At 57.9% G+C, this 27,808-nt stretch overlaps 1 protein-coding gene across 4 annotated transcripts in view; it reads right to left on the bottom strand.

Moving 5' to 3' along the window:
• Positions 1-1,559: 1,559 nt before the first annotated feature.
• Positions 1,560-27,808, bottom strand: part of GOLGB1 (golgin B1) — a 42,994-nt gene continuing 16,745 nt past the window's right edge. For all 4 annotated transcript variants that reach the window (XM_014605672.3, XM_019494923.2, XM_019494924.2 and 1 more), the window contains exons 9-24: positions 25,823-26,237; positions 23,983-24,092; positions 23,599-23,710; positions 22,216-22,289; positions 19,860-19,950; positions 19,335-19,408; positions 13,491-18,562; positions 10,166-12,116; positions 7,781-7,959; positions 6,332-6,497; positions 6,040-6,174; positions 5,604-5,762; positions 5,381-5,478; positions 3,936-4,070; positions 3,096-3,201; positions 1,560-2,305 (exon numbers count right to left, since the gene is read on the bottom strand). In XM_014605672.3, the coding sequence (XP_014461158.2) occupies positions 2,171-2,305; positions 3,096-3,201; positions 3,936-4,070; positions 5,381-5,478; positions 5,604-5,762; positions 6,040-6,174; positions 6,332-6,497; positions 7,781-7,959; positions 10,166-12,116; positions 13,491-18,562; positions 19,335-19,408; positions 19,860-19,950; positions 22,216-22,289; positions 23,599-23,710; positions 23,983-24,092; positions 25,823-26,237 (9,012 nt within the window). In that variant the 3' untranslated portion in view covers positions 1,560-2,170. The remainder of the gene's footprint in view (positions 2,306-3,095; positions 3,202-3,935; positions 4,071-5,380; positions 5,479-5,603; positions 5,763-6,039; positions 6,175-6,331; positions 6,498-7,780; positions 7,960-10,165; positions 12,117-13,490; positions 18,563-19,334; positions 19,409-19,859; positions 19,951-22,215; positions 22,290-23,598; positions 23,711-23,982; positions 24,093-25,822; positions 26,238-27,808) is intronic.

Genomic DNA, 27,808 nt, shown 5'->3' on the forward strand with positions numbered 1-27,808 from the left:
TCCTTGTTGAACTGCATCCTGTTGTTTTCTGCCCCCTTGTCCAACCTGTCCAGGTCTGCCTGCAGCTGTTCCCTGCCCTCCGGCGTGTCCACTTCTCCCCATAGCTTTGTGTCATCTGCAAACTTGGACAGAGTACACTTCACTCCCTCGTCCAAGTCGCTGATGAAGACATTAAAGAGTATCGGTCCAAGGACCGAGCCCTGCGGGACCCCACTGCCCACACCCTTCCAGGTCGATACCGACCCATCTACCATGACTCTTTGGGTGCGACCCTCTAGCCAATTCGCCGCCCACCGGACTGTGCAGTCATCCAAGTCACAGTCTCTTAACTTGTTCACCAGTATGGGGTGGGATACCGTATCGAAGGCCTTCCTGAAGTCTAAGTATACGACATCCACCCCTCCTCCTGTGTCCAGGCGTTTCGTAACCTGGTCATAGAAAGAGACTAGGTTGGTCAGGCACGATCTGCCTGCCACGAACCCGTGCTGGTTTCCCCTCAGCATAATTTGTCCTGCCAGGCTCTCACAAATGTGAGCCTTGATAATTTTTTCAAATACTTTACCAAGGATGGAGGTGAGACTGACCGGCCTATAGTTGCCCGGGTCCTCCTTCCTCCCCTTTTTGAAAATAGGGACCACGTTATCCCTTTTCCAGTCCTCCGGGACTTGGCCCGTGCGCCACGAGCATTCGAATATTCCCGCCAGTGGCTCTGCAATGTCTGAATCTACCCTCTGCCAGCTTGTGATCTTTATTTCTAGTCACTCCTGGGAGTGCTCAGGGGAACAGGGACTCCCCCAATGCCTGCTGGTCCCCTCTGACTAGTTTGTGAATGGCCACCAGGTCCCCCCTCAGCCTTCCCTTGTGGAGGCTGAACAGGTTCAGGTCCCGTGGCCTCTCCTCGTAGGGCCTGCCCTGCTGTCCCCGATCATGCGAGTGGCTCTCCTCTGGCCCCTCTCTGTGCTGTCCACATCCCTCCTGAAGTGTGGTGCCCAGAACTGGATGCAGTACTCCAGCTGCGGCCTGACCAGTGTCGCATAGAGGGGGAGGATCACGTCCTTGGACCTGCTCGAGATGCATCTTTGGATGCATGACAAGGTGCGGTTGGCCTTACTGTGTCCCCACAGTTGGCCCATGTTCATTTTGGCATCAATAATGACTCCAAGATCCTTTTCTGCCTCTGCACTAACGAGAAGGGAGTTCCCAGCCTGTAGGTCTGCTGCTGGTTCTTCCTCCCCAGGTGCAGCACCTTGCACTTGTCAGTGTTGAAACCCATCCTGTTCTCATCTGCCCACCCCTGTAACCTGTCCAGGTCCGATTGCAGCCTATTCCTCCCTTCTAGCGCGCCCACTTCCCCCCACCTCTTGGTGTCGTCAGTGAATGTGTATAAGGTGCTTTTTACCCCCTTGTCCAAGTCGCTGATGAAGATGTTGAACAGTACAGGCCCAAGGACTGAGCCCTGGGAGACCCCACTGCCCACATCCCTCCAGGCTGAAAATGACCCATCCACCACCACCCTCTGGGTGTGGCCCTTCAGCCAGTTAGTGACCCATTTGACTGTGTAGGTGTCAACGCCACAGTCCTCTAGTTTTTTTAATGAGGATGGGGTGAGAGACAGTGTTGAAGGCCTTCCTGAAGTCCAAAAAGACTACGTCCACTGCTACCCCTGCGTCCAAGGATTCTGTGACCTTAGATGCAGGTCTCAAAATCCTTCTACACCGAGTGACTGCCCGACCCCATGCCCTGCTGCTGTGACTGCCGATGTCCGGCTGCAGGTGATACAGTGCCAGTGTGAAACCAGCCTACAGCAGATGTGAACCAGACCCTGGCTGGTTTAATCCACCGTCCCGAGGTTGGCTCTGCTACCCCAAGCTGCATGGCCGTGGGCGGGTGCTGAAGCCACCTCCGCACACCAACAGCAGCACAAGTCGAGAGCCCAAGCTCCTTCTGGTGCCAATAGCCAAGGGCCAGGGCTTCAGCAGAGCCAGCAATCAAGGGGTTAATGAAGCGCTGGAGGCTCAGACACCTGGGGGTGTTTCCTGTAGGGACCCCACTGCAGCGCGACCGTGGCTGGATCTGGTGGAAGCGGCAGGTCGGCGCCACCCCGGGGCTCCAGGCTTCAGGTGGGGGTAGGGGCAGATGGCCCTTAGTGGGGCAGGGCGGGTGGCCCAGTTCACAGGTGACCGGTGAAGCACAGGAGCAGCAGGATGTGCAGTGTGAGCAGGTATGCGGCTACCAGCAGCGGCAGTCGCTTCCGGGAGCAGAAGAGGGAGCGCAGCAGGCGCCGCTGCCCAGAGTTGCCCCGAGTCTGGGGGAGGGAGAGAGGAGAGAGCGATGCCGTTAGAGAGTCTCGAGGGGCTGCACTGAGTCCCAGCAGGGACTATTCCTGTGGGTGCAGATGCAGCTGGTCCACAGCGCACTCATCCGAGGCCCCTGCTGCTGGCTCCAGGCCCCTCCATGTCGCAGCCCCAAGGAGCTACAGGCAGATGCAGCTCAGAGGGCTCTGGCCGTGACCAGCCCAGCCCACCCCATCCTTGGTTGTGTTGCCCCCTCGCCCTCCCTCTCCTGCCTGGGGAGGTGGGCTGGGGTCAGCAAACACCAGCCCCACAGCCTCCTCCTGAAGGGACCACGTGTACCTGTGGCAAGGGCTACGGTACCCCCGGAGCCTCCCAAAGCTGTGTTTTGGCCTCTTCAGGCCTAGCACAAGAAGGCAGAGGGGCTCGGCTCACGTACTGCCAGAGGTCAGTCCTCCTTCAGGCTGCACGCAGATGCTGGCCTCTGCAGCCATGGCCATCCAGGCACAGGGGCTGGGGCCCGCAGGAAGAGGCTGGCAGGTCACGCTGTCGAGCCACGAACACGGGGACGGCCCAGCTGTGGCCACAGCGAGGTGCCAGGCAACGGGTGGCTAGTGCATGGCGCCTGCAGCTCTCAGCTGTCTGGCCCCCAGAGCAAGGACCAGCCTGTCACCCCAGGGCTGGGCTCATCCAGCTGGCCGGATGCTCTGTGGTCAGCTGCTGCCTCCCTGCCCTTCAAGAGTCACGTGGACTCCTGCAATGGGTCTGCATGCAGGCCCTGGGTGCCGGCTCGAGGGCTCTCACCTTGCTGAAGCTGCCCTCGGCAGGGTCCAGAAGCAGGGCATGCTCGTGGGCAGGGGACATGTCGATGCCGTGACTCAGGGTGGATGCCCACTCCCCTGACTCCAGCCTGCAGGAAACAGAGATGTCGTCAAGCTACGGCTGGTATGGGAGGCCCCTGATATGTGGCAGAGACTGACAAAACCCCTGGAGCTGCCTCTTGCTCCCACCACAGGTGCCATGCTCCTCTGCCCCAACACCACTTACGACAGAGCCCATGCCATCTTTGCCCCCAGGACAGAGTGCCCACCCTGCGCAGCCCTGCGGATGCCCTCAGACTTTCCCCCTGGCCTGGGGCCATGGCTTCAGCAGCCTGGGGTTTCAAGAACACCAACCCCCGGCTTTGCCAACGGCGTGGCTGCCCATGCCTGCTCCGCTTCCCAGCCTCGGCATTAAACCTTCAAGGTTTGGCCCAGCGGCGTGTGGCTCCTCCAAGTACAGCCAATGCTTGCTGGAGCCGGGGCCAAACTGGGGCTCAGTGAGGGATGAAGTGCAGCATCCACTGCAACCTTCACTTCCTGCCTGGGGGCAGGGGGGAGATGGATGCCTGCTGCTCCGTGGACTTGGGCTCCTGCTGTAAGGCTGGGCACCTTCAAACAGGCAAGGGCTCGGGGTCCCAGGCAGGCTCTGGAGGTCCCCGGCCTGCCCATGCCAGCAACCTCCCATCTGGACTCCAGGCAGGGGCTTGCGGGGCTGGGTGTACAAGGCAGCCCTTGAACCCTGACTCTAAGGAAAGGCCACAATGATTTCCTGCCTCTGAGTGTGGTCGGCGCTGGGCGACGCCAGGGATTGTGGGGCTCTCACCTCCGGATCTGATCCTGCGCGGCGCAGAGCGCGTCCTCCACGGCCAGGCGCCGGTCTCGCTCCTCCTGCAGCTGCTCCTCTGCCTGCCGCAAGTCCTGCTTCGTGCTGCTGCGCAGGTGCTCAGCCTCCGACAGCCTGGAAGAACAGAAGAGCAGCCGTGGACTGGGTCAGATTCACGTCCGTCATGCCCAGTCTCCGGTGTCACACGGGCAGGGAGAGGAGGCTGAACAGAGTGACTGGGTCTGAACAGGGTTTTCCCCTGCTCCTCTCCCCCTTGCAGCCTCCAGCACTGAAGGTCCAGGCTGGTTTGACACAGAGGCTGCGCCCCTCGCTCCCAATGCCCCTTTCCTCCAAGCCCGTGTCCAGGCCCTGGGTGGATCTGTCCGAGCTCTCAACTCCTACTGCACCTGGTGGCTGCAAAGCCCCATTTTAATGCCATGCGGGGAGAAAGAGTGGCCTGGTGCTTGCTTTAAACATACTACCTCCTAGCTCTGTGCTGTGACCCCTCGCTCTTGTATTGTGAAAGACAGTACATAATAAATCCCTAGCAATTTCCTCTTTGCTGCAAACCCTTTTCCTGCCCAGGCCTGGCCTTGTGCATCTGCTAGGGAAGGCTCTCCATAGCGCTCCTCATCCTTGCTGCCCGTCTCTGCACCTGCTCCAGCTCTTCTCTCTCCTGCTGGAGGTGCAAGGACAGAGCTGGGCGCCACTCGCAAGCTGTGGCCGCACCATGGATTCGTAAAGGGTTTATAAAGGGATCTGTGGTTACCAGGCGTTTCCTGCCTACGCTGCACCAGGAAGGGGCTTGGCCTCCTCCCCTCTCTGCAAGCAGGAGGTTATTGAGAAAGCCCAGACCCACAGGCTGGAGGAGCCCTCAAGGGGCGTCTCATCCCAGCCCCGCACTGAGGCACGGGGTCCTGTCTGCACCCGGATGCCCACCTAGCCTCTGCTCACAAAGCCGTAGCAAAGGGGACGCTGCTGGCTCTGGGGCCGCACTGCCTGCTGATCTCGCAGGAGGGAGCTTTTTTTCCTGACACTTAGATACTAAAATCAGCGCTGCTGTTGAAGCCCTTTGCCTCTCAGCCTGCGGAGACCACTCGTTCCCCCTGTTCAGGAACCTGCTGTTATGCCCTCGTCTCCAGCCGAACACTGCCTCGCTCCTCTGCCTCTCTGCATGGGACCCCCAGCCCCTTCGCTGCCCTTGTCGCCCGTCTCGGCTCCTAGCAAAGATCTGCCTCCGACACGGGGACCCGTCGTTCCCATAGAGCCGTTCTTGCAGCAGGACTTGGGCCATCCAGACACCAGCCCGCGGAGAGCTCAAGACCACAGCTATAAATGCAGTCTTGATTGAGGGGTCCATCTCACAGCTTCCCGCAGATGCTGGTGGGTCTGGGCCACTTTCCCCGCATGCTGGGCCAAGGCCTGGGGCCTCCCCTCCTGCTCACCTCAGCTGCAGCTCCTGCAGCTCGGGGGTGTAGCACTCCCGCGGGGGCGCGCTCTTCTCCTGGGGGGCTCCGGGGGCGGTGTCGGTCATGAGGGAGCCCTGGGACAGAGAGCGTGAGGGTAGATGAGCCGAGTGCAGGTGCCCCGGACAGGCCATACGCCGCCCGCAGCCAGACCTGCCCTTGCCTGCCACGGGGGAGGATCCCACCCTGTGCCAGCCCCTACCACATCCTTGCTGGGTGGCTGCAGGTCCCGCAGCTGCTTCTCGAGTGTGGCGCAGCGGGCCAGGACCTCGCTGTAGTGCTGGTGGCTCTCGCGCAGGCTCCGGCTGCTGCCCCGCAGCTGCAGCGACAGGGTGTTCTTCTCCTCGAAGAGCTGGGACAGCTGCGGAGGGGAAGAGCGGAGCATGGGGCAGCTCCGAGTCAGCTAGCCATGCCGCTCCCCTGGGAGCCCAGGGCTCAGCTCACCCAGCCGAGCATGGACCGCAGCCACCGCCAACTTGCCCCAGGTACAGACCGGGGCCTCCCCTCCTGCTCACCTCAGCTGCAGCTGCAACGGGAGGGTGGTGCAGGACCTAGCAAAGTCCCTGAAGCAGGCAGGGGCCCATGGATAGCCAGGGGCCTGGCTCCTTCCCCACCCTGCAGCCAGGCATGTCCCGTACCTTGCTATGGAGCTGCTGGATCCTCAGCTCTTTTTGGTGCAGCTCCTTCAGGCTGTCGCCCAGCTGGGAGCGGAGATGCTTCGTCTCAGCTTCCAGGTTGGATGCATCCCTGGTGCCAGGGGGCTCTGTCGAAGCCTGCCGGGGAGAGTGACTCTACCGTTGAGTGCCAGCCCCTCAGTAACACCCCCGGCCCAGTGCCCTACAGAGAGCCCTCCAGGCCTGGGACCCCACAAGCCACCCCCTCGAGACGCTCAGCACCGGCCCTCTGGCTCCTCTGAACCTCGCTGCTCACCTGCCTCTGGTGCTGCTCCTCCACGACCTGCGACTGGGACAGGGGCGGCCGCAGCTCCTGCACAATCTTTTGCAGGTGGCTCAGCTGCTGGTCCTTGTCAGCTATGGCCATCAGGCACTGCTCCTTCACCCCCCTGCTCTGCTCCTCCCACGTGGCCTTCTCCTGTCTGCAAAGGACATGCAGGGGGGTTCACGGAGGATATTCCCCCAACACGGCCGTAGGGAAGGAGCCTCCCCCTGTGCGTGCTGGGTCCAGAGGCAGGCACCAGGGAGAAGCAGATGCATGGACTGGAGCCTCTTGCAAAGCTGAGCAGTTTCTCCCTACTTTGGACAGCATGAACAGCGCAGAGACCTGGGCAATGCCCACGAGGCCTGTAGGCACCCCTGCCTCAGGTATCTGCTGTTCTCGAGCATCCTCAGACTGCGTCAGTGCCTGGGGGCATCTGCCAGCCCCACCTGCAGCTCGCTGCTTCTCCTGCACAGCCGGGAATGACCGGCCCCTGCAGTGCATGCCATCCCACGCTCCCTCCCGTGGCAGTGAAGGCCCCTCTTTTTTTATAACCATCTATGCCTGGCATCAGGGGACTCCCCAACGGGCCTGCGTGGCTGGTCAAAGCTCCCACTGGGGGACCTGTGCTCGTTACCATCCCTATGCATCAGACTGGCAACCCTGGTTTGCAGAGCGGGGCACACGTCCTCTGCCTGAGGGGCTCCATCTGCCAGGTGGTCCTCAACACCAAACGGCCTCAGCTTGGGGTTTAATGCGAGGCTTTCTTGCTGCCTTCTTTAGCAAAAGAGACAACAAGGAAGTGAAACAGCATCTGCAATCAACAAGCTTGTCCTCACAGACATTCGGTGCCCATCACCAACCACGTCTGTGAGCTGTGCATGGAGACATCTCCACGCTCAATATATGACTTGCTGTTGTGCAGACACCGGGCACCCATCACCAGCTGAACGGGCCGTTGAGAGAAATGCGTGGGGAAACGAGCCAGGGCATTTGCAGCACCTCTACGAGACAGGCAGGTTACCTGTGGCTCTGGTAGCGGGGGCAGCAGGGAGAGGAAAGGGCTGCTGGATATCAGCTTGTGGACTGTGTGGTCCAGGCAGCCTTCAGCACAGGGCAGGCATGAAGCTAGCAAGATCGAGGACCTTCCCTGCGTACAACTGGGACGAGTTCCTGCAGCAACTTAAATGAGGGGTCAGCAATCACAGGGGCTGTCGTGTGCCAGAGCTGGCACGGGCCGGGGAGAGGAGGAAGTCAGCTCCTACGTGCCAGCGCTGCCCGCAGCAGGCACGACCCAAGTGCAGCAACGTGCGGTGTTAGCCACTGCCGAGGGCAGGGAACAGCACAATGGCAACCCTGCCTACCCAGCACCCCTAACGCCTGCTCCGACCCACGTCCAAGGGAGGACTCGGTCACTGCCCCGGCCCCGCGTGCTGTTCTCACCTGAGCTGCTGGAGCTCTTGCTGCCAGGAAACCCCCTCTTGCCGGAGCTGCTCTTGGACCCGGCGCAGCTCCTCTGCCTCCTGCTGCTGCTCCTGCAGCTGCGTCTGCAGGCGAGAGATCTCGGCCGTGTCCACGCCGACCTGCAGGTACTGCTGCTGCAGGTTCTTCAGCTCCGTCACCTGCGGCGGGACAAAACCAACGTGGGGAGAAGCCCTGTCACAGATGCTGAACGAACAGGCACGGCGTTTTGCTCTGACTGTTCACCAGTGCTGCTGAAGCGCTCTCTATCACAGCCTCCGGGCCTGTCCTGCTCACAGCTGCTCAGATCCCGCACCGGAGAGCTGCCCATCCTGCCCCAGCCCCCCAGAGCCAGCTTTATCTACCAACAGGACGATACATCTATGCCCGAGGAAGGGAAACAGAACAACCAGCTGATGGATGCGCCCGGGGCGATGCCTGGCTCAATTACCTGCTTAAATAGAGAAAAGCCTCAGGCAGTTTTCCAGGTTGGTGGGAAAACTTCTACATGTGAGAACAAGAAAAAAACATCTGTGTGGCTCCCCTTGTTGTTAATTTGCCACTGAAGGCAAGTGTGTCACATCTTCCCAGCACGAATCTATTGAGGGCTGCTATAAAACAGTGAAGGGAGGGAGGGGAGCGCGAGCTGGAAACCAAGGTTTGCTGTTTCATCGGTGCAAAGGCACAGGCCGAAGACTTGAGACAGATGGGGAAAACTGCTCCTCACATAGGGACCAATGACACAAATGGGCTTGCTGACAAGAAGAGACAGCTCTGCAGGATGGGGAAAAGCTAAAGCAATCTTCAGTGGGGTCCTTCCTATCCCCAGAGCAAAGACAAACACAAGGCTGGTGTTAACCGGAGGGCGAGAGGTGACTAAACCCTTCTCCGGGCCTGGGCTCCACTGGGGTAAATCAGAAGACAGCCTCCTGAGATCAACACATATGAGCTGCTTTAAATTCAGGCCCCTGCAGGGGAGGCTTGGGGGGATGCCCACACACTGGCTCCATTCACAGAAGATGCTCGCAATGACAGAAAATTGCGTGAATGAGGTGGCAGCAAGGAATGAGCGAGCACTGAGGTCTGCAAGGCAAGATCATCACCGAGCATGGAGGCAGGACAAGCATTTAGGTCATGCCTGTTCCAGCTGGGATCTTGGACAAGGCTGGACAGAAACAACCACCACACCTGTGCTGAAGCAACAGGGCTGGGCTGCAATGCACAGGAGCTGGCACTGCTGGGCTGGGGCAGGAAGCTGAAGTCTATGGGGAACACAATGGGCAAACAGGTCCTGCAAGCTTCAAGCTGTGGGGGAAGAATATGGAGCAGGGCGAAGGCACTGAGCAGCTGTGCAGAGCAATGAAGCCCCAGTGCAGCGTGGGACTGAGCCTGAGCGCAGGGGCAAGACCCTCCAGTCAGGACCCTGCGGGGATGGTGCCAGCAGCAGCATTGGCACTGCCCAGCCCCATCCCCAGCCTGGGCTGCAGCAGCACCAGCGCCTTGTGGGGAGGATTAACCCCCCGTGCCTCCCCCCCCCGGACACATGGAGCAGCAGGAGGGAGGTGGAAACACCTTGACACCTCCAGTGATGGAGTCCACAGCTTCCCCGGGCGTCTGTTACAGCCTCCCTGCTCCGACAGTGAGGAAGTGTTTCCTGAGATGCAACCTAAACCTACTTTGCTGCAACTTCCAGCGGTTTGTCTGAGTCCTCCTCTGCAGTAAGAGAAAAAAAAAGTGCTTTCCCTTGCGAGGATCTATTTCTGCTCTGCCCTCTCCAGATGTTCACACCCGATCCAGCACCAGGACTGGCTTGTGAACAGGACTACTGTGCTTGCCTGCCATGACCAGGGGATGGACTCAAGAGACCACAGATGTCCCTTCCAGTCCTGCTCTCCCATTAACAGAGCTACGCAGGCAAGGTCAGCAAAGCAACTATTGAGCGGACACCAAAGTCCAGAGATGACTAAGATGGGTAAATAGGAAGAGGGGGGAAGGAGGTACGTGGTAGGGCACCCCAGTCGTCTGCCGCAGGAAGCAGGAGCCCCAAACACCTGCCCGTCCAGAACCGGACCGGATCGGAGACTACAAGCTGTGCCGCATCAGGCCCAGAGAAAAGAGCTGGGCAAGCAGAAGCAGGTCTGGACCCCTGATTTATGACCCCGCTTTAAATGAGACACCGAGTCACAGAGGCCAAAAGAAGGATGGAGTCACGAGGGCCCTGGGTGCATTGGGACGCACGTGTGCTGCATTTGCGCTATGAATGCCAGACCTCCTGGGTCTTCAGGAGGATGCTGGAGGAGGTCCCTGCTAGAGCTCCCACCCAGGCTCCCCCAGGGGTGTAAGAGGGGCGGGGGAGAGCCAACTCACCAGCCTGTCCCTGTCGGCTTGCAGGGAGGACAGGGCCTTCTTCAGGCTCTGCACTTCAGCCGGGCTGGCGGAAGCGCTCACGGCCGCTTGCTGCTTTGTTTCCTCCACCTTTCGGGCTTTGTCCAGTTCGCTCAAGATCCGGTCCCTCTCGTCCTGCAAGCTGGCCATGGCTTTGGAGAAGGACTTGACCTGGCTGGAGGCCCCGTCCAGCTCCGAGGACATGCGGCGAAGCTCTTCCTCTTTGGCCTGGAGCTGCTGATGAAGCTTCTCCACCTGGGACAACAGTCCGCGCTCGTCCGCAGCCTCCTTCAGGGCTGCCAGTTCAGACACCAGGGAGTCTCGCTCTCGGGCAAGGCTGCTTTGCCCCTCCTGCAGCTGGGCCCTCTCCTTCTGGAGGCTGTGAAGGAGGCCCTGCTGCTCCTCCATGTCCGCAGCGTATTTCTGCTGCAGCGCCCGGAGCTCCTCGTTGCTCTGGTCCCAGCTGTCCTGGAGAGAGCTCATCGACTTCCCAAATGACTGAATTCGGGCTCGGAGATCCTTGTTCTCCTCCGTGACTGCCAGCAGCTTCTGCTCCATCTCCATCAGGTCCCGCGCCAGCTCGGCCACCCGCTCCTCTGCGGTCTCCGTCTCGTTCCTCATGACCCCCGCGTCGTGGTGAAGGTGCTTCAGCTCCTTCCTCAGTTTGTGCTCGGTCTCGTCCACCTTCTTGGCTGCCTCCCTCTGGACACGGTCCAGGTCCTCCTCCACTTCCGTCAGCCGCTGCTGCGTGAGCGTGAGCCGACTGCTCAGCTCCTGCACCTCGTCCTCCCTGCCTTTCAACCGGGCCTCAAGATCCACGACGGCGGCCCCCTCGCGCAGCGCTGCCACCTCGCCCCGCGTTTCCGAGAGGGAGGCGGTCAGGGTCTCCATCTCCTCGGACAGGCCGACTTTGTCCTTCTGCAGGGCTTCTGCCTGCTCCCGGAGAGCTTCCAGGGCACGGTCGGCCTCTTTCAGCTGCTCTTCTGCGCTGGCCTTGTCTTTTTCCAGGGCTTGGATCCTCTGAAGCTGCGTTTTGAGGAGCTGCTTCTGCTGAGAGTCCTTTATGGAAATGACCTGGTTCAGGTCCTCGCGGTACCGCACCAGCTCGGCCTCCAACTTGGCGTTCTCCGAGTGGAGGTCGTCCATCCGGCTGTGGAAGCTGCGAATCTCCTCTTTGAGTGAGTTGTTCTCCGTGGCCGCCTCTTGGATCAGCTGGTCTTTCTCCAAGATGACGGCGAGGTGGCGCTCCTCCAGCTGCTGGTACTCTCTCAGCACGCGGTCTCTGTCGTCCTGCAAAGAGGACATGGACTTGGTGAAGGAGTCCAGCTGCGCCTTCTTCTGCCTGCTCTCCTCCCTGACTACCTTCATCTTCTCGGTGAGACGGTCAAACTTGTCCAGTGCTTTTTTCCTCTCATTTTCCAAGGCCATTTTCTCCTCTTCCTTCTTGCTCAGGTTGCTCTCTAGCTCTTTAATCTCCTCCGTGTGCTGCTGCTGGAACTCAGACACGGCCGCCACCACCGCCTCCTCCGTGGCGGAGAGCAGACTCAGGATCTTTTGATCCTTGGCCCCGATCTCTTCTTGCAGCTTGTTCGTCAGGTCCCGGGAGGCCTGGAGGTCAGCCTCAAGCTGCTCGCAGCTGAACCTGCAGTCCTGGAGGCTGGCTTCTTGCTGCCGGACGCTGCTCTCCAGTTCTTCTCTTGCAGACTCGCACTTGGCAAAGGAGTGACGTGTATCGGCAAGCTGGTCTCGGAGGCTCTTGATCTCTCCCTCCAGCTTCTGTTGTTCGCTCTGAGAGTCCCTGTGCAGCCGCTGAGCCTCTTCCAGCTGAGACAGGAGCCCCTTGTTCTCTTCCTGCAACTTTTCAGATGCCTCTCGATGCTGCTGGGCCTCCCTCTTGGACTCTGCCTCCCAGTCCCGTTTGTCATGCTCGAGCCTGGACACAGGAAGAAGAACATACGAGGCCAATCTCCCACGCGTGTCACTACCCACATTTGCATCAACAACCACTAATGCTACACGTTGCTAGAGCACCTGCCACCCTAGCACATAGGGGCAGCCCGCACGACTGCATCAGATGTTCCCCTTCTCCTGGAGCGTCCCCCCTGGTCCCTGGACAGCACGGTGGAGCCCTGCCAATGCTCAGCTGTCAGTAAATGGACTTTCATTTTCTGTTCGTCTCAAAATTGTTCTAGCTTAATCCTCTCCCATGCTGCCTGCTCCCTGCAGAGACACTTTGGCTGGCATTCCCAACAAGCCTGCTGGACTGAAGAGACAGCAGGGAAGTTAACATCTGTGTCCCTTTACCCCTTCCCCATGGTGCTGAATTTGGGTATGCTGCATCTGGGCTGGTTTCACAGACAATGCAGGCTGGAAAGGACCTCAGGAGGTCACATCTAGTCCAACCTCCTGCTCCAAGCAGGACCAGCCCCAACTGCATCATCCCAGCCAAGGCTTTGTCTAGCTGGGTCTTAAACATCTCCAAGGATGGAGACTCCTTCACCTCTCTGGGTAACTTGCTCCAGTGCTTTATTACCCTCCTAGTGAGAAGGTTTTTCCTGATATCCAACCCCAACTTCCCTTGCTGCAGCTTGAGCCCATTGCTCCTTCTGTCATCTGCCCCCACTGAGACCAGCCCAGCTCCATCCTCTTTGCAGCCCCCCTGCAGAGAGGTGAAGGCTGCTATTCAATCCCCTCGGTCTTCTCTTCTGCAGACTCAATAAGCTCAGTTCCCTCGGCCTCTCCTCACCAGTCCTGTCCCCCAGCCCCACAACTATTTTTGTAGCCCTCCACTGGACTCTCTCCAGTGTGTCCACATCCTTTCTATGGTGGGGGGCCCACAACTGGATGCAGGACTCTATATGTGGCCTCCCTAGCTTCCTTGCAGACCTGGCCCTCTAAAGCCAGAAGCTTGCTGTGGGAATCCTGACTGGCTCCAGGATTTAATTAAAACAACTGAATGAAGTCTTCAAATGCCTTTTGCTTTTCAACAGTGGGCTGGAAACTTGTCCACCCCCGTGGCTTTTCCCCCTTTCAATCCAAAGGCCTGTTTACGGCAGGGATTTCTATGGGCAGTATCTTCTGCTGGACCAAGTATACAGCAGGGACGCAGACAAGCTTTCGAGTACCGCTGTGCTCTTCCCTCAGGCCTGGGACGGGCAGCACAACCTGAACGCTGGCCCAGCGATACAAACAGTCCCATAAAACACCACCCACAAAAGCCCTCATCTCCCGCGTTTTTGCTGGACTGTCACGGCTCTGCACTGCCTCCAGCTGCAAGGACCCAAACAAAGAGCTACCCCCTCGTTACCTGGATATCTGAATCTGCAGCTCCTCGGCGTGCATGGTCATCTGTCGAACCTGGTCCTTCAGGACCGCGCAGGCCTCCTCCTTGGACCGGATCTCCTCCTCCTTCTTTTGGATGGCCTTGGTAAACTTCCTCTCCCACGTTTTGGACTCATCTATCACGCGGTCCCGGTCGTCCTGCAGGGAGGACATGCTGCGGGTGAAGGCTGCGAGCTGGGCCAGGGTTTTGTTCAGGCTGCCTTGCAGCTGCTTGGTTTCTTGGTCCTTCTTGTGCAGGGTGTCTTGGACGTCCGCAGCGGCCCCTTCCAGCCGGTCCCTCTCTCTCTGCGAGGCTGCCAGCTTCTCAGCCACGTTCTCCATCTCCTTCGCATGCTTGTCTCTCTCTTGCACCAGCCTTTTCTCAAAGTCTTCGCCTTGCTTTTTGGCTTGAGCTTGCACCTGGTCCCTGGTCGCCTGCAGCTCCTCCTTCACCCTGAGGCTCTCTGCAAGCACCCTGGCCGCCTCGCTCTGGGTGTCGTCCAGCCGCGCTCTGCAGGACGCCAGCTCAGCTCGTGCTTTCTCTGCGTCTCCGCCGGCCTTGGCCACGCTCTCTTTGGCTGCCTCCAGCTCCTTCTGAGACTCGCTGTGGACAAACTCCAGGGCTTTCACAGTTCTCTCCAGGCCGCTGACTTTCTCCTGACTCCTGATGCAGTCCTTCTGCAGCTGCCTCACCTCCTGCTGCTTCTGCTTCAGCAGCTCCTGCAGCTCCTTGGCGTGCGTCCTGCTGCCATCTCCCTTCCGGGCACACTGCAGCTTCTCTGCGTGCTCCCTCCGGGTCTCCGCCTCCGCTTCGGCTTTCTCCCTCAGCAGCTGGCGCTTCTCCTCCTCCAGCTCGCACATGGCTCTTTGCAGACCCTGCAGCTCAGACCTCAGCTGCTCGTCTCTGGCCTGGAGGTCCGTCACGTCTTGCTGGTAGTTCCCAATGCTCCCGTTCAGTTCTGCCAGCTGATTCATGAGCCTTTCCTCCAGATCGTCCTTCTCGGCCTCCGTGGCTTCCTTCATCTGAGTCATCCTGGCCAGCTCTTCCTTGGTTTGTTGGCCGGTCAGCTCCATCTGGGCGACCGTCTCCTGCAGGCCGTTCAAGTCCTGGACCTTTGCTGCCACGAGGCTCTCTAAGGCTGCTTTCTCCTGCTCCAAAGTCTCCACGCTGGCACGGACGCGGCCAAGCTCCTCTTCCGCAGCTGTCCTGCCCTCCTCCAGGTCCGAGATTCGCTCCGTGAGCTGAGCTATTTGCTGCAGGTGAGCATCAATGTTGCTGGGTGAAGCGCTGCCTTCCCTCTCTTTTCGTTCTGCCTCGGCTACGGGGCCGGCGGTGGCGGGCACCAGGGTCTCTGGAGGGCTGCTCACATCCTTGAGGTCTTCAGCCCTCGCTAGAGGAGATGCTGCTGCAGGAAATACTTGACTTTCTTCTACTTCTGCTGCCTCCAGGCTTTCTTTCAGCTTGGACTCTGCATGCTGCAACTGGTGCTTCAAGTCCTGCACCTCTTGGCTAAGAGCAGCCTTTTCAGCCATTAACGCCTCCAGTTGGGCAGAGAGAGACTGATGCTCCTGCCTGGCGCGCTCTAGCTCCTCGCTAAGGCCAGCGCTCATCGGGGCTGCGTCTCCCGCCCTGCCGGGGTCACCGTCAGCAGGATGCACCTCTGCCCTCAGCCGCTCGTTCTCCTCTTCCAGTTCCAAGATCTTCTGTTGCTTGGATTTTGCAAACTTCCTCATCTTCTCCTTCATCCCCTCGACCTCCTGCTCAGCGTCCTGCAGCTGCTTCTCCGCTTCTCTTTGCTGACCCTCCGCCCCTTTCAAGCGGAGGAAAACCTCCTGCTTCTCCTGCCTGACGGTCTCCAGGACGCGCTGGATCCGCTCCGCCTCGTTGCTCACGTTCTCATAGGACTGCAGGAGGGTTTCGTATTCTTTCTGCAGCTCCTGGTGTTTCTCTTGCCACTCGGAGCTCGCGGCAGCCTGCAAAGACCTCGCGGATTCGACCTCCTTCTCTAGCGTCTCTTTCTCTCGAGTGATGCCCTCAAGGGCCAACTTCAAGCTCTCACAAGAGCTATCGAGGTTCTGGTTTTCCATGAGGGCTTTGTCTACTTCTGCAATGAGCTTCTCTCTCTCTTCCGTGAGTCTGGCTACCTTTGTGGATAACGCGTCTTTCTCCGCTGCCCAGTCGCTAGCCTGGCGCTCCAGGTCCCTCAACCTGACGGAGAGATCTTCGGCGGTGGCTCTAGCCGCAGCCAGCTCCTCTTTTAGAGACTTGCTCTCCTTCAGCGCCTCCTTCCTGGAGATGAGCGCGGCCTGCAGCTTCCTCTGCATTTGGCTCTTCCACTTGGCTTCTTCGGCCCCTTCGTCTTGCTTCTGCTGGACTTCGAGCAGCTCAGCCTGCAGCCGCCTGCTCTGCTCCTCATGCGCCCTGGCCTGCCCGTCCAGCTGGCTGCTCAGTGCCTGGATCACGTCATCTTTTTCCTGGCGCTCTGCCTGCACGCTAGCAAGAGCTTCGCTCTTCTCCCCGAGCTGCGCGTGGAGAAGTCCGATTTCTTCTTCCTTCTGCCTCACAAGGCCTTTTAGCTCCTCCACATCTTCCTGTCTGGAGATCTCTACATGGCTCCTCTCCAGCTCCAGCTGAAGACTTGCCGCCTTGGCTTCTGCTTGCTGGCAGGCTCTTTGCAGACCGTCCACCTCCGAAAGCAGCTGGGCGACGCGCTCCTGCAGTTGGACGGCTGCTTGGGACTTGCCAGCGAGCTCCGTTTCCACGCGGCTGATCTCGCCTCGCAGCTGGTCTCGCTCAACCTGCAGCGCCGCCAGCTCTGCCCCCGGCTCTTCCGCAGAGACGTCTGCGTCCTGCCGGAGGCTGCCGCTGGCCTGTGTGTTTTCTGCTTCCAGGGACGAAGACTGCACGCTGCAGCTGGAGACAGGTGCACTTAGAGGCCTCTCTGCGGACGCCCTCTGCTCCTGGAGCTGCCTGAGCTCATCTTGGATGCTTTCCTTCTCCTTGCTCTGCTTGTCAAACTGCTCCTGCAGGAGGTTGTAATCATCCTTTTGCTGCTTCAGTTGTTCCCTGTGGTGCCGGTCTTTCTCCTGAGCCTTCTTTATCGTGTCCTTGCGAGAGGCCAGAGCCTCCTGCAGCTTTCTGTGGAGCTGCTCCCGCTCTTGTTCCAGGGCAGAGACTCGCTCTCTCAGGGCGGATGTCTCCTGCTCTTCAAGACCCACAGCAGATGCACCAACATCCTCACTCTTGCTGTCGCCCTCATCTGCTGGGAAACGAGCTTCTGAGCTCTCACGAGCTGCCGTTAGCTTCTGGAGGGCTGACCGGCTCTCCGCGACCTCCGCTCTCAGGGACTCGACAAGGGTGGCCTTGTCCTGCAAGCTTTGCCTCATCTCCTCTATCTGTGCCTGGGACCGTGCCTCAGCTGCCTCCTTCTCCAGCAAGGCGTCACGGAGGCTCTGCAGCTCAGCTTCTCTTTCGGCCGGCACCATCTCCTTGCCTGGGGTCTCGGGAGTCCCCTCGGTGCCCACACGCGGCCCGCTGGGGGCATTCTCTTCCGCTGCGGCTTCCGGCGCCTCTGCACCCGGCTGCTCTCGCCCGCACACCAAGTCGCTCTCCAGCCTACTGACCTTCTTCAGCAGCTCCTTCCTGTTGACGAGAGCTACCTGCAGCTTCCGCTTCATCTGCTCGTTCTCCTTCCTCAGCAGCTCCAGTTCTCCGACCGGCGTCTCCTCCTCCCGACGCGGTGCCGCCTCGCCTTGCTGCTGGGGTCCATCACCCACCAGGCGCATGTCTTCTGCCTCCCCCACCGTCTCCGTCTGCTGGTCTCGTACCTCCGGGGTTTGCTGCCGTTGGCTCATCTGCTCCTTCAGGCTCTTCAGCTCGCTGCCCAGAGAGAACTTCTCTTCGTTTAGCAGGACCATCTTCTCAGACATGCTGACGCTGATCTCCATCATCTGCTGGTCCTTTTCGTGCAAGGCGCGCTGGAGGCTCGCCACAGTCTCCGTCTGCTCAGCGAGCAGCTCTTCCAGCCGGGCGGTCTCCAGCTCCTTGGCGGTAATGTTTTGGGACAGCTCCTCTGTCTTGACTGTGGTCTTCCTTAGGCATTCCTCCCTATCCAGCACTTCACCCTCCTTCCTCTCCAGCTGGCTTTTCAGGCCCTTGGCTACAGCGTCCTGTTGAGATAGCTCCAGCTGGGCCTCATCAAGGTCCTTCTGCAAAGCTTCAATTTTGACCTCCTTGGATTTCGACTCGTTTTTCAGGCTCTGGATCTGTTCCTTCAGCAGGCTGAACTGCACCGTCCTGCTTTCGTAGTCCGAGAGCCTCTGCTTTTCCGAGTCGGCGAGGTTTTCTTCCAGCTGCCTCACCTGCTCCTTGAGCTCCGTGATGGTACAGAGCTCCTTCATCTGTGACAGGAGCTGGTCTCTCTCAGCAGTCAGGGCACAAAGGGCACTGGAAGAGTCCTCAGCATTTCTCCTGTGTTCCTCAACCAGCTGGTTTAGCCTGCTTATGTCTGCAGCTTTCTCCCTTAACTCGTTTTCATGCAGCTCCTCTGATGATCGCAGGCTCGCTTGCAGGTCCTCGATCTGCATCTGCAACCTCGTCAGCTCCTGAGGCTGACATGTGCCAGGCTCTGGGGCTGCTCCAGAGACTTCTAGCACGGCCCCCATTTCCCCTCCGCCCTGGATGATGTTCTCCGGGATGCTCGCCTGCTCCCGATGCTCTGCGATGCCTTGGGCTTCCACCTCTGTAAGTATGGAGCTGCCGCTCAGTTCGTTTTGGGGAGGTGAGGCCTCCTGTCCTTCTTCCGTGAGGAATTCCACCTGGGAGCCTTCTCCCAGCAGGCTGGTCTCTTCTCCCGTCCAGGTCCCCACGGAGGTTTGACTGCCCGGGTCTTGCAGCTGCCGCTTCAGGAAGTCGATCTCCTCCTGAGCCTCACTCAGCTCTAGCAGCAAAACCGACAGCTCTTTGTGTTCCTCTGCAGCCAGAGACCCCCGAGTGGCGGCTGGGCCACCGGCTCCAGCCAGCTGCGAGCTGCAGGTGGAAGCGTCCTCTGTACCAGCCTAAAACAAGAAGGAAAGGTTTGCTTTCGGCACACCAGGAGGCTCTCGATCGCTGTGCAAAGCCTGCTCAGCCCTCGTGCCCGGTTGGAAAGGACCTCAGGAGCAGCTACGACTGCCAGTCCAAGGGGACGAATGCACTTGGACAGAGGAATATCAGCTCAGAGAGGTCCCTTGAGGGATTCAACTCTTGTGCTGAGCTGCCAGCTACTCAAGAGGCACAAAGGGGTCAAAATCCTTTGTTACGTGGGGTTAGAAAAAAGGCCGATGTGCTGTTGAGAGTCGGGGCCAGGGTTGGAGAAACTGAGCGAACGCCTGGAGGAAGGCACTGTCTCTTCTCAGAGGTCTTCTGGAGACATGTGGGGGCAGGGGATCCCTGACTTCTCCCTGTGCCTACCTGGGCAGTACTTTAATTGCCCGTAAGCTCCATGTCTAAGCATTGCAGAGGCTGTCCTCTGGCAGGCTGGAGGGGATCACAGCACAGCCAGGCTAGCGGGGCCCTCAGGTCACAACTAGTGCAGGCCCCTGCTCCGCACAGGGTCAGCCCCCGAGCACGTCATCCCAGCCTGTGGCTGTCAAGCCTGGAAGCACCGGTGTGTGAGGCACGACTCAAGAGGGCTCAGCATGAAGGACCTGGAGCAGCAGCAAAAGGCTGCACAATGCTGGCGGTGGCAGAAGATTCTTTGGACTTTCCTCAAACCCTCCTGAGCATGACTGTGGCCTCAACCTTGGACTAGTCTGATTGCATGAGAAGCTACCGCTGCAAAGCTCATACCTGTGGCGGAGGTGCAGGGTCATCAGGCAGCTGGGGACACGGCTCTTCACGACTCTCCGGCACGACTGAGGCACCTAGAGACAGAAAACACATGCCTGTCGCCAACAGCACGTCTGGCTCCATGCCCAGCCCGCAAGCAGAGGGAAGGGGCAGACGTGTGGCTGCAGCACACGTCTTAAACAGGGCGAAGCATGAGTGCATGCTTGGGGCCTGGCTCTCTCCAATCATCTCATGGGCCCAGCAGCCCACGAGGCTAGGAGGTCCTCCTAACCCACAGCAGCTGGGTGCAGCAAGAGGGAAAACCAGGGTCTCCGGCTCCCGGCCTAGCACCTTGCTTCTTCCCAGGCCCTCCTTGCATGCTACATTACCCACCCAGCCTTCACCCAGCCATCTCGCCTCTTCCTTGAGCCGTCTCAAGCTCCTCCCGTCCCCATGCATCAGAACCTCCCCTCTGCCGGCGTCACTTCAAACCTGGCGCCGAGCCCCGCCGCTCGGTCACCCCAACACCCGCATCCTGCATCTTACCCTCAGGCCCAGGCGAGCAGCCTCCAGCTGAGGACGGTTCCTCAGGACTCGGTGACTCTGGTGACAGGGCATCAGCTCTGGGGCTGTCAGCCTACCAGCAACAGAGAGAGGGGACTCTTTTAAACACCCTGCAGTTAACTTGTGGAACTCACTGCCACAGGAGGTGGTGGAAGCAGTTAGCATAGCTAGGGTCAACAAGGAACTTGGTAATTCATGGCTGATGGGTCTATCAATAGCTACTGACCAGAAGGGTTGGAGATTTCATAGACATTAGGGCTGGAAGGGACCTCAGAAGATTGAGGAGTCCAGCCCCCTGCCCCAGGGACAGGAAGCCAGCTACAGGCAAAGGATCCCAGCAAGATAAACGACCAAATGTTTCTTAAAAGAGTCCAGAGAGATGTTTACTCTGATCTCTCTAAACCCCTAATGGTGGATGCTAGCGAGGGTAATGAACAGGGGATAGATCACTCTAGAAGGATCCAGTTCAATGTGCTCCACTCTGCAGCATCCACTTCTACCACTGTTGGAGATGGGCCTTTTTGATGTGCCACGGGTTTCCTGCCGAAGACAGGAGACTGGGCTAGACGGACCATTGCTCTGACCCAGTAAGCCAGTGCTCATGTTCTTCGAGCTGCAGCCTTCACCCTGGGGCTCTGCTCTTTTAGCAGCCTCGTGTCCAGTTGGACCTGTTTTACCTTCACCCGTTACTTTATGACCTACCTCTGTTGCCCCATGGAGGAAAAAGACTGTATAAGAGCAGTCAACAGTTTAAGGGCAGAGCTGAGCTCAGTGGTACGGCAAAGGCTGACCTTGAGGGCGTCAAGACGTATCGCAATCCTCACGTGGGCCCGCTCCTTCCTGCCTGCCTCCCTGCACTTCCATCAGCCCATTCCCACCCCCAAGCACAGCAAGGAGAGACCCGTGGACACAGGGTCTGCCCTCTCCTTGACAGAGCCATGCCGCATAAGAGCTTCCCTTCCTAGGGCTTAGACAGAAGAGGCCTGCGGGATGAGGGGTGCTCGCGAGCGGTCAGACACATGCCGAGTAGCCGTGTGGTCTTCAGTCGAGACCCTGCGCATGCTGCCATCACTGCAACCCGCTGCATGCAGGTGGCAGTTTCTAAACAGCAGCCGTGCAGGCTGGACTAGCAGGAGGAGGGGAGGTCAAAGCTGCCGCAAGGGAGGGATGACCGAAATGCCCCTTCATTAACACAACACTCATGTGGTGCTTGGGATCCTCTCACAGCCCACGCGAACAACTCCGGGCTGAGGTCAGGTCCCAGCCAGGTCAGCCCATGCAGCAGCTGCCTGCGGGGGTGGAAAGCAGGCAAACGCATCACTGCGGCTCAGTTGCAACTGCAGCAGACTCAAGCAAACCCCTGTATGCTCAAGCGGAGGGGACAGGACACTGAAAAGTTTCAGCAATGCAAGTGGTGCCACCATCCCACAATCACGATGCACAGCGCCCAGCAAGCACCAGCCCTGTGGACAGATCGTGCCTGCAGACCTAGCTCCTGGTACAGATTTCAACCAGCAGTACTTAACCTTTTGGCCTTATGGGTCAGATGAGTGGTGCGGGGCTGGATCGAGCCCTGGAGTCTGACACCTGCCCTCTGCGTGCCAAGAATGGGTCCTGGGGGCCCCCCACACCTGGAGCCCGGCTCTGCGTGCTCGAATCAGACACCAGCATGCAGGGTCTGGAGATTTGGCAGCAGCGAACCAGTGCTGCCAAATTTCTAGATCCAGGAGGAGCCCCACGGGCCAGATGACGCAGTGCCACAGGTCGGATCTGGGCCGCCTGGCCGAACCATCCTAGCCAACATCTGCACAAAGCCGAGATGGGATGCAGCAGCCCATCCCTGCACAGGGTCCGCATTCATGTGCATCTCAGCTCAGACAGATACCAACGGCAATGGCCTGCGTTGGCACCAGCACTGATCTGATCTGCGGACACCAAGGCCAAAGAGGTTCTGCGACCCTTTGCTCCTGCCCGACATCTTACTCATTTGGCAAGATGCAAGACATATCTCCTGCCAGGGCCATGGGGCAGCACAGGGTTGGATGCATCCTGCCACGCGCAGCTCAGCTGGGCCGGACTGGGCCGAAGGCTGATGCATCTTGGGGAGGGCAGAGAAAAGCAGTCAGAAGGATACCCCAATTCCCATGCAGCCAGCGACAGGGAGGGACTTGATACCCAGCCAAGTACAGGCTGTATGCAGAGCCTCTTCTGCCACCCACATAAATCCAGCTAATCATGCCCCAAAGAGGATTGCTTGGAGAGGCCACAGCTACTTAGGGGAAGCTGCTCAAGGCTGCGCCCTTGACCGACTTGGAGTCTGGCCTGTGTGAGTTGTTACCTGGTCAGGATGCTCCGTGCCCGTCGCAGCTTCCAGCTGAGCCTCCACAAGGGCCAGTCGAGCACGCAGGGTCTCTGAAACAGTCATGAACAAGCAGGCCTTAACCTTCCCTCCCAGGCTCGCTCTCAGCAACGCGCCAGGTGGGGACAAGAAGCACAATCACCCCCAGACGAAGGATGTCTCAGAGAAAGGCTGTGATTGCCCCGACAAGGTGCTGGCACCAGGGCAGGCGCCTTCCAGAGCACCCTGGAGAGGGCTACAGGATTTAGGAGAGCCTGCTGTGACAAAAACCTTTAGGCGCCCTAGTCCCACTCTCCCCTTTCATGCAAAGGGAAATGAAGTTGCTATTCTGCCCCAAAAGCAGTTCAGAACCGCAGGGCTTGCAGCAACAGGTGCCAGGAAAGAAAGAGCCACTCGGTGACCTTCTGTAAACCAGCACCTAGAAGCCGCGGTGAGAGGCGCACTGCAAAACCCCAGACAGAACTGCAATGGGAAAAGTGCCCACGTTAACATCATCTGATACGCTTGAGGGTAATGCTTTTAACGACCAAAAGAGGACTTTCCCGACTCACTGCTGCAGGAAAGGAACTCAGAGCGACTCCCGTTGGGACGAGTTATGGACAGGTTTGACCAGGGAGATACTCGAATGCGTGTCCTCCTCCAGGATGCGCATCCTGAGCTAAAAGACTAAGTGTGTAACTCGCTTCCATCCACATTGGGCCCGGCCAGTAGGAGCTTTCCATTCAATGCTAAGCCATTTTATGAAAGATGTTACCTTGACCTTCTAACAAGGTCGACCGTGACCTCCTACCGAGTGCAGTCAGATGGGATTTATAGGCTTTCTTCCTTCCTTCCTTCCTACAGCAACTCTTGGGTATGCTGCAATGACACAGTCTGCTTTTGGACGTGAAGCTTAATACTGGATGGTGTTTAATATGCATCATACCAGCTGGTCTCAAACTAGGCTCTATGGATCACACGACCCCCTTCCACCCTTCTCAATTAAAAGCCTGGTGATAAGGGCACAGGGGGATCCCCAAGATATGTGGTAAGTGGATGGTAGTGGCACGCTATATGAAGACCAGGACAAATGGAAACCAGGAGGAACCAGTCTGAACAGTGCAATAAACCCTTTCCCACACAGCCTTGCCCGTCACCCCACCACTCCCTTCAACGGTCTCCCTCACACACCCCAAGCCTGCCAGCCAGGAGCTACTGTTTTCTTCTAAGCTGCACCAGGCTGAGATTTGAACAGTTCTTTCCCCCTTCCTTGTGCAGAGGATTAGAGAGCAGCTCTAAGTCCTTAGCAGGGCATGTAGATTAATCCAGTAACCAAAAGCATGTTCATTAGCTAAAAATAGGCAAGAGGAGGTGTAATTATACCATTTTCAGCCTTCAGGTCCTCCAGTGCTGCAGTGGAAGGCAGTAAAATCCCCTTCTCTTGCTGCTCCACGAGGTTTTCCTGCAGGGTCGCTTCAGCCTGTGCAGAGCCTGGCTGGAGAGCAGAAAGACCAAGTCGCCAACAGGTTTCTCATGAGAACGAGGTCCTGTTCTTTCCGCCGGGCTTTCAACAAGTCAGTTTGCAAGTTCTCCATCCCCCAGCCTTGACCACCTCCCAGATGTTTCTACTCTGCCGGTTTCGTAAAACATCTGCCCAGCCTGGACCATGCATCAACCCTCTCCCCCAAGGCAGTGAGGGAAGGTGTCCCCCTCCTCTGCATTCTAGTATCGATCCTCAGGACATGGGATAGTTTCTGGGTACATTACCTTGAGAGCTGGCACCTGCTCCTCGAAGACCTGTGTGACTGGCAGGGAGTTCAGCAATGCTGGGTCAGCCTGGGGGTGAATGGACGCCTCGGACGTCTGTGCAAGCTCCTCTAAAAGAAAACATTAACACAGAAGCGTTCCTGTCTGAGCTTTTACACCCATGGCCAAGGGATAAAGGCATTGTGCTGTGGCTCCAGAAGTGCGAATTTGAAGCTCACTCCAGACTCAAGATGGAAGCCACCCCGTCAACCCAGCTGTAAATGGGCACCTGGTGTTTGACATAATCCCTCACAGGCCAGTAAAAGGCAATAGAAAAAAGCAGTGCACCAGTGCATACGGTTGGGTGGACTCAACTCAAGTTGCAGCAAGGGAAGTTGAGGTTGGATATTAGGAAAAACTCTCACTAGGAGGATAATAAAGCACTGGAACAGGCTCCCCAGAGAGATGGTGCAGTCTCCATCCTTGGAGGTTTTGAAGACCTGGCTAGACAAAGCCTTGGCTGGGATGATGTACATGGGGCTGGTCCTGCTCTGAGCAGGGGTTGGACTAGACGTGACTTCCTGAGCTCCCTTCCAGTCCTTGTTGTCTGTGATTCTGTGACCCACCTTCTGCCTGTGTGTGCACACACTGGTTTATTGCACCAGCCATTTGCACCAGTGCCCCTCCATCCAGTCATTGCTTCCTCTCAGGGCCCGTACAAGAAAAAGCAGCCAGAGACTGAGATTATGTAATATAAATTAATCTAGACTGAATTCTCAGTGCACCCCTGTCTGCAGAGATGTTGCAACAGCTGGCACCCCCGCCTCTTGCCCGGGGCCCCAGCAGAGGCCCAGGACCAAAGACTCGAGGAAAAAGGATGCTCCTTTCTGGAGCGTCAAACTATGTGTCTAGGAAACCTGCGCTGTGACTGTCGGCTGCCTGGAGCCCTCAACCCTACTGGTAACCCTTGTGCCCAGTGCTCAGATTCCTAGGTATGAAGGCCAGGAAGGATGTATGCAGGAGGGCAGACTGGAGGATCATACTGTGACCATATGACATCATTAAGGGCCCTCAGCTTCTGGCAGTGCTAACGGGTCTTTTTAGAGACGCCCAATCCTGCTGTAAAGCAACAGAGCATCCTCAGGGAGCTGCGCTAGCAGTTAAGGGCACTTGGCTACCAACAGTATTTCTCATCCGAGTCTGCCTCCAGCTGCCTGTGTCTTGAAGAGCCTCTCCTCCAAGGGGGCAGGGACAAGTTGCTGTTTAACTTTCTCTCAAGTAAAATAAATAAAGTCGAGCTTCTTCCGTCTCTCCCTGCAAGGCAGGTGCTTTGCATATTAAACGAATAACTAGCCTATGGTTCAAGGAAAGCATTAGCACGACGTCCAGTCTCAGGAATTCCTCCTCTTCATGGGCCACCCACCTGCCAAGTTTTATGCTTTTACCAACCCGTTTTTGCAACAGCAGGAAGGGGCTGTCCTGGGAAAACAGCAGAATCAGCTGCACAAAACACCCTCAAACTCACAACGCAAAACCAGGGAAAAAGGTAAGTTTTCCCTGTCATAACACAGCCTGAGTTCTCACTGCAACAGCCCTTGGTGATCTGCTCTTACAGGGACTGGGATGGCTAAGTTTGTGAAGGAATATCCCCTGAAGGTATTTTAAACAACTTAGCAAGCAAACTCACACAGTTTGGACAAGCTGGTAGCTGGGGAAAGCGTGACGCAAGGCTCAGGGTTATGCTTCCCTCTCCCCGAGAGCATTATGTGCTTCCTTGAGAACCACCATAAAAAGCAAAGCCGCTTCCCACCCACCCAGGAGATCCCCAGGACGCCTCGGCCCCACTGCACCATTGGCTGACCTGCACCGTTGGCTGGCACAGCGGCAGAGCATTCAGTGGGTGGCACCAGCAACCGATCGACATCCTGCTGCAGCTGCTGGTTCTGAGCGACAAGGGCATCGTGGCTCGAGCGCAACTCTTGCTCCACCATCTGAAGCCGACAGATCTGCAGGTCCTTCTCCTCTGTCTCCAGCATGTGCTTCTGCTCCAGGGCTCTGCACTCCGACTGCAGCTCAGCCCGCGCCCTCCCTGCCTGCGCCAGCTGCTCAGACAGACTCTGCACCTCTTCCTGAAGGCTGTGCAAGGCCCGCTTCTGCTCAGCCAGCTCCAGCTCCATCTTCTCTGGGAGGCTCCGAGACGCCTCTCTCTCTGCCTCCAGCACGCTCTGCAAGGCGCTCAGCTCTGCCTCCATCTTCTGGCACTGCTCCGAGAGGGTCTGTGAAAGCAAACCGGGAGGGACTTAAACAGAAGGGAAAGCCAACCCACCCCAAGGCACTGATTGAAAACGGGACCATACTCGTTATCAAACTGAAGCAAGGGAAAGTTTCCAACTATCCAAGTAAAAGAAAGAGTGCATGGGAACAGCACGGGATGGAAACTAGGCCAGCACAGGAGAATATCATCCTAGGACCCCAAAGGGGAAACTGCATGTGCTGGGAGAAATCTGGATTACAGTGAGGAAAAGACACTTAGAGAGCCAACACGCTGTTTCTAGGCAGCTCCAGAGCAGGAAACGGGCACCCTGCTCGAACACAGGAGTAAGGGGACGGCTGGGCTAGAAGGGAGCTTCTCAGAAGAGATCAAGGCAGCCAACTCCCAACCCTCGCAACAAGCTAGGTGGAAACTTCCCCAGGTCAAAGTTCTAGGGTATCGGCTCGCTCGCTCCCAGACACCAGTGCTAGACGGGAGTGCCTGGCATCGCACCCAGCTTTCATCGCACAGCCAGGCCCTTCGGGAGGGACTGCACAGAGGCAGGCTTGCATTGCGGCAGGGCCAGAGTGTGCCACTGCCAACCCGGTGAGAGCTGGATCCAAGCCAGGGGGAGTGCCTCTGCACCTGGCGTCCTTTCAGCCTAGGGTGTCAGGGATGGATGAGGAAGGGGACGGTAGAGGGAAACAAAACATTTCCTCTCCAGCGAGTTTCACTTGCTTACGAGCGGTGCTGTCGTTACCCCACCATTTCTGCAGGGGAGACACGGCAGAGGGGGCCTTCTTGCAGAAAACCCACACAAACAGCTCAGCTTTCCACGCCTCTTGAACAGCGAAGCATAAAGGACAAAACTCAAGTTTTCTTTTGCACTTCAGGCAGAGGTTGGACTAGAAGGTGCTCAAAGGACCCATCCGGTCCTGTTTCTCCACGACACTGTGACTGAACAACACCTAACATCTGCACATCTCGTTTGGACTCTCGGAGGTTTGAACCACCCACACGCTCCAACCCTATCTTGAACATTAACGTTTTAAGAAAAGGGAAAGAAACCAGCTCATCTCGGAGCCAGGTGAGCATGTCTGTGCCTATGTTTCAAGAGTCTCGGCCATGAGGCAGTTTGCGTCTACTCCCCTCAAAACTTGAAAAAGATGAATAATGTTAGACCCCCTGCTCCGGCCTTCCTGCAGAAGCCAGCACTGGCGAGTCCAGTGCAGCACTTAACCACTCTTCTCCTTTTTTAAACCACAGAGGTGGTAAAATTAGGTACCCTCCAGAGCTCTTCTAACTAGACCTGGTCTTACTCATGACATGGGAGCCTCAGAGATCAAAGTGCTCCTGATGCGGTGACAGTGGGAGAGAGACTAGCCAGTAACGGTGGTAGAGAAAAAGATCCTTTGGTCTGGGACCAGAGACCCTGAAAGTCTGACACTGAGCATGAAAGCAAGGCCCCACAGCTGGGAGAGCTGAGCTCCTCAACCTCAAGATGCCAGGGGCAGACTGGATAAAACTCCTAATTCACACACAGTGGGTCACTGCAGTCCCACTGCAGACAAACCGTCTCAGATCCACAAGTTAACA

The sequence above is a fragment of the Alligator mississippiensis genome, chromosome 4, assembly GCF_030867095.1.
Source record: "Alligator mississippiensis isolate rAllMis1 chromosome 4, rAllMis1, whole genome shotgun sequence".
Lineage (NCBI taxonomy): Eukaryota > Metazoa > Chordata > Crocodylia > Alligatoridae > Alligator > Alligator mississippiensis.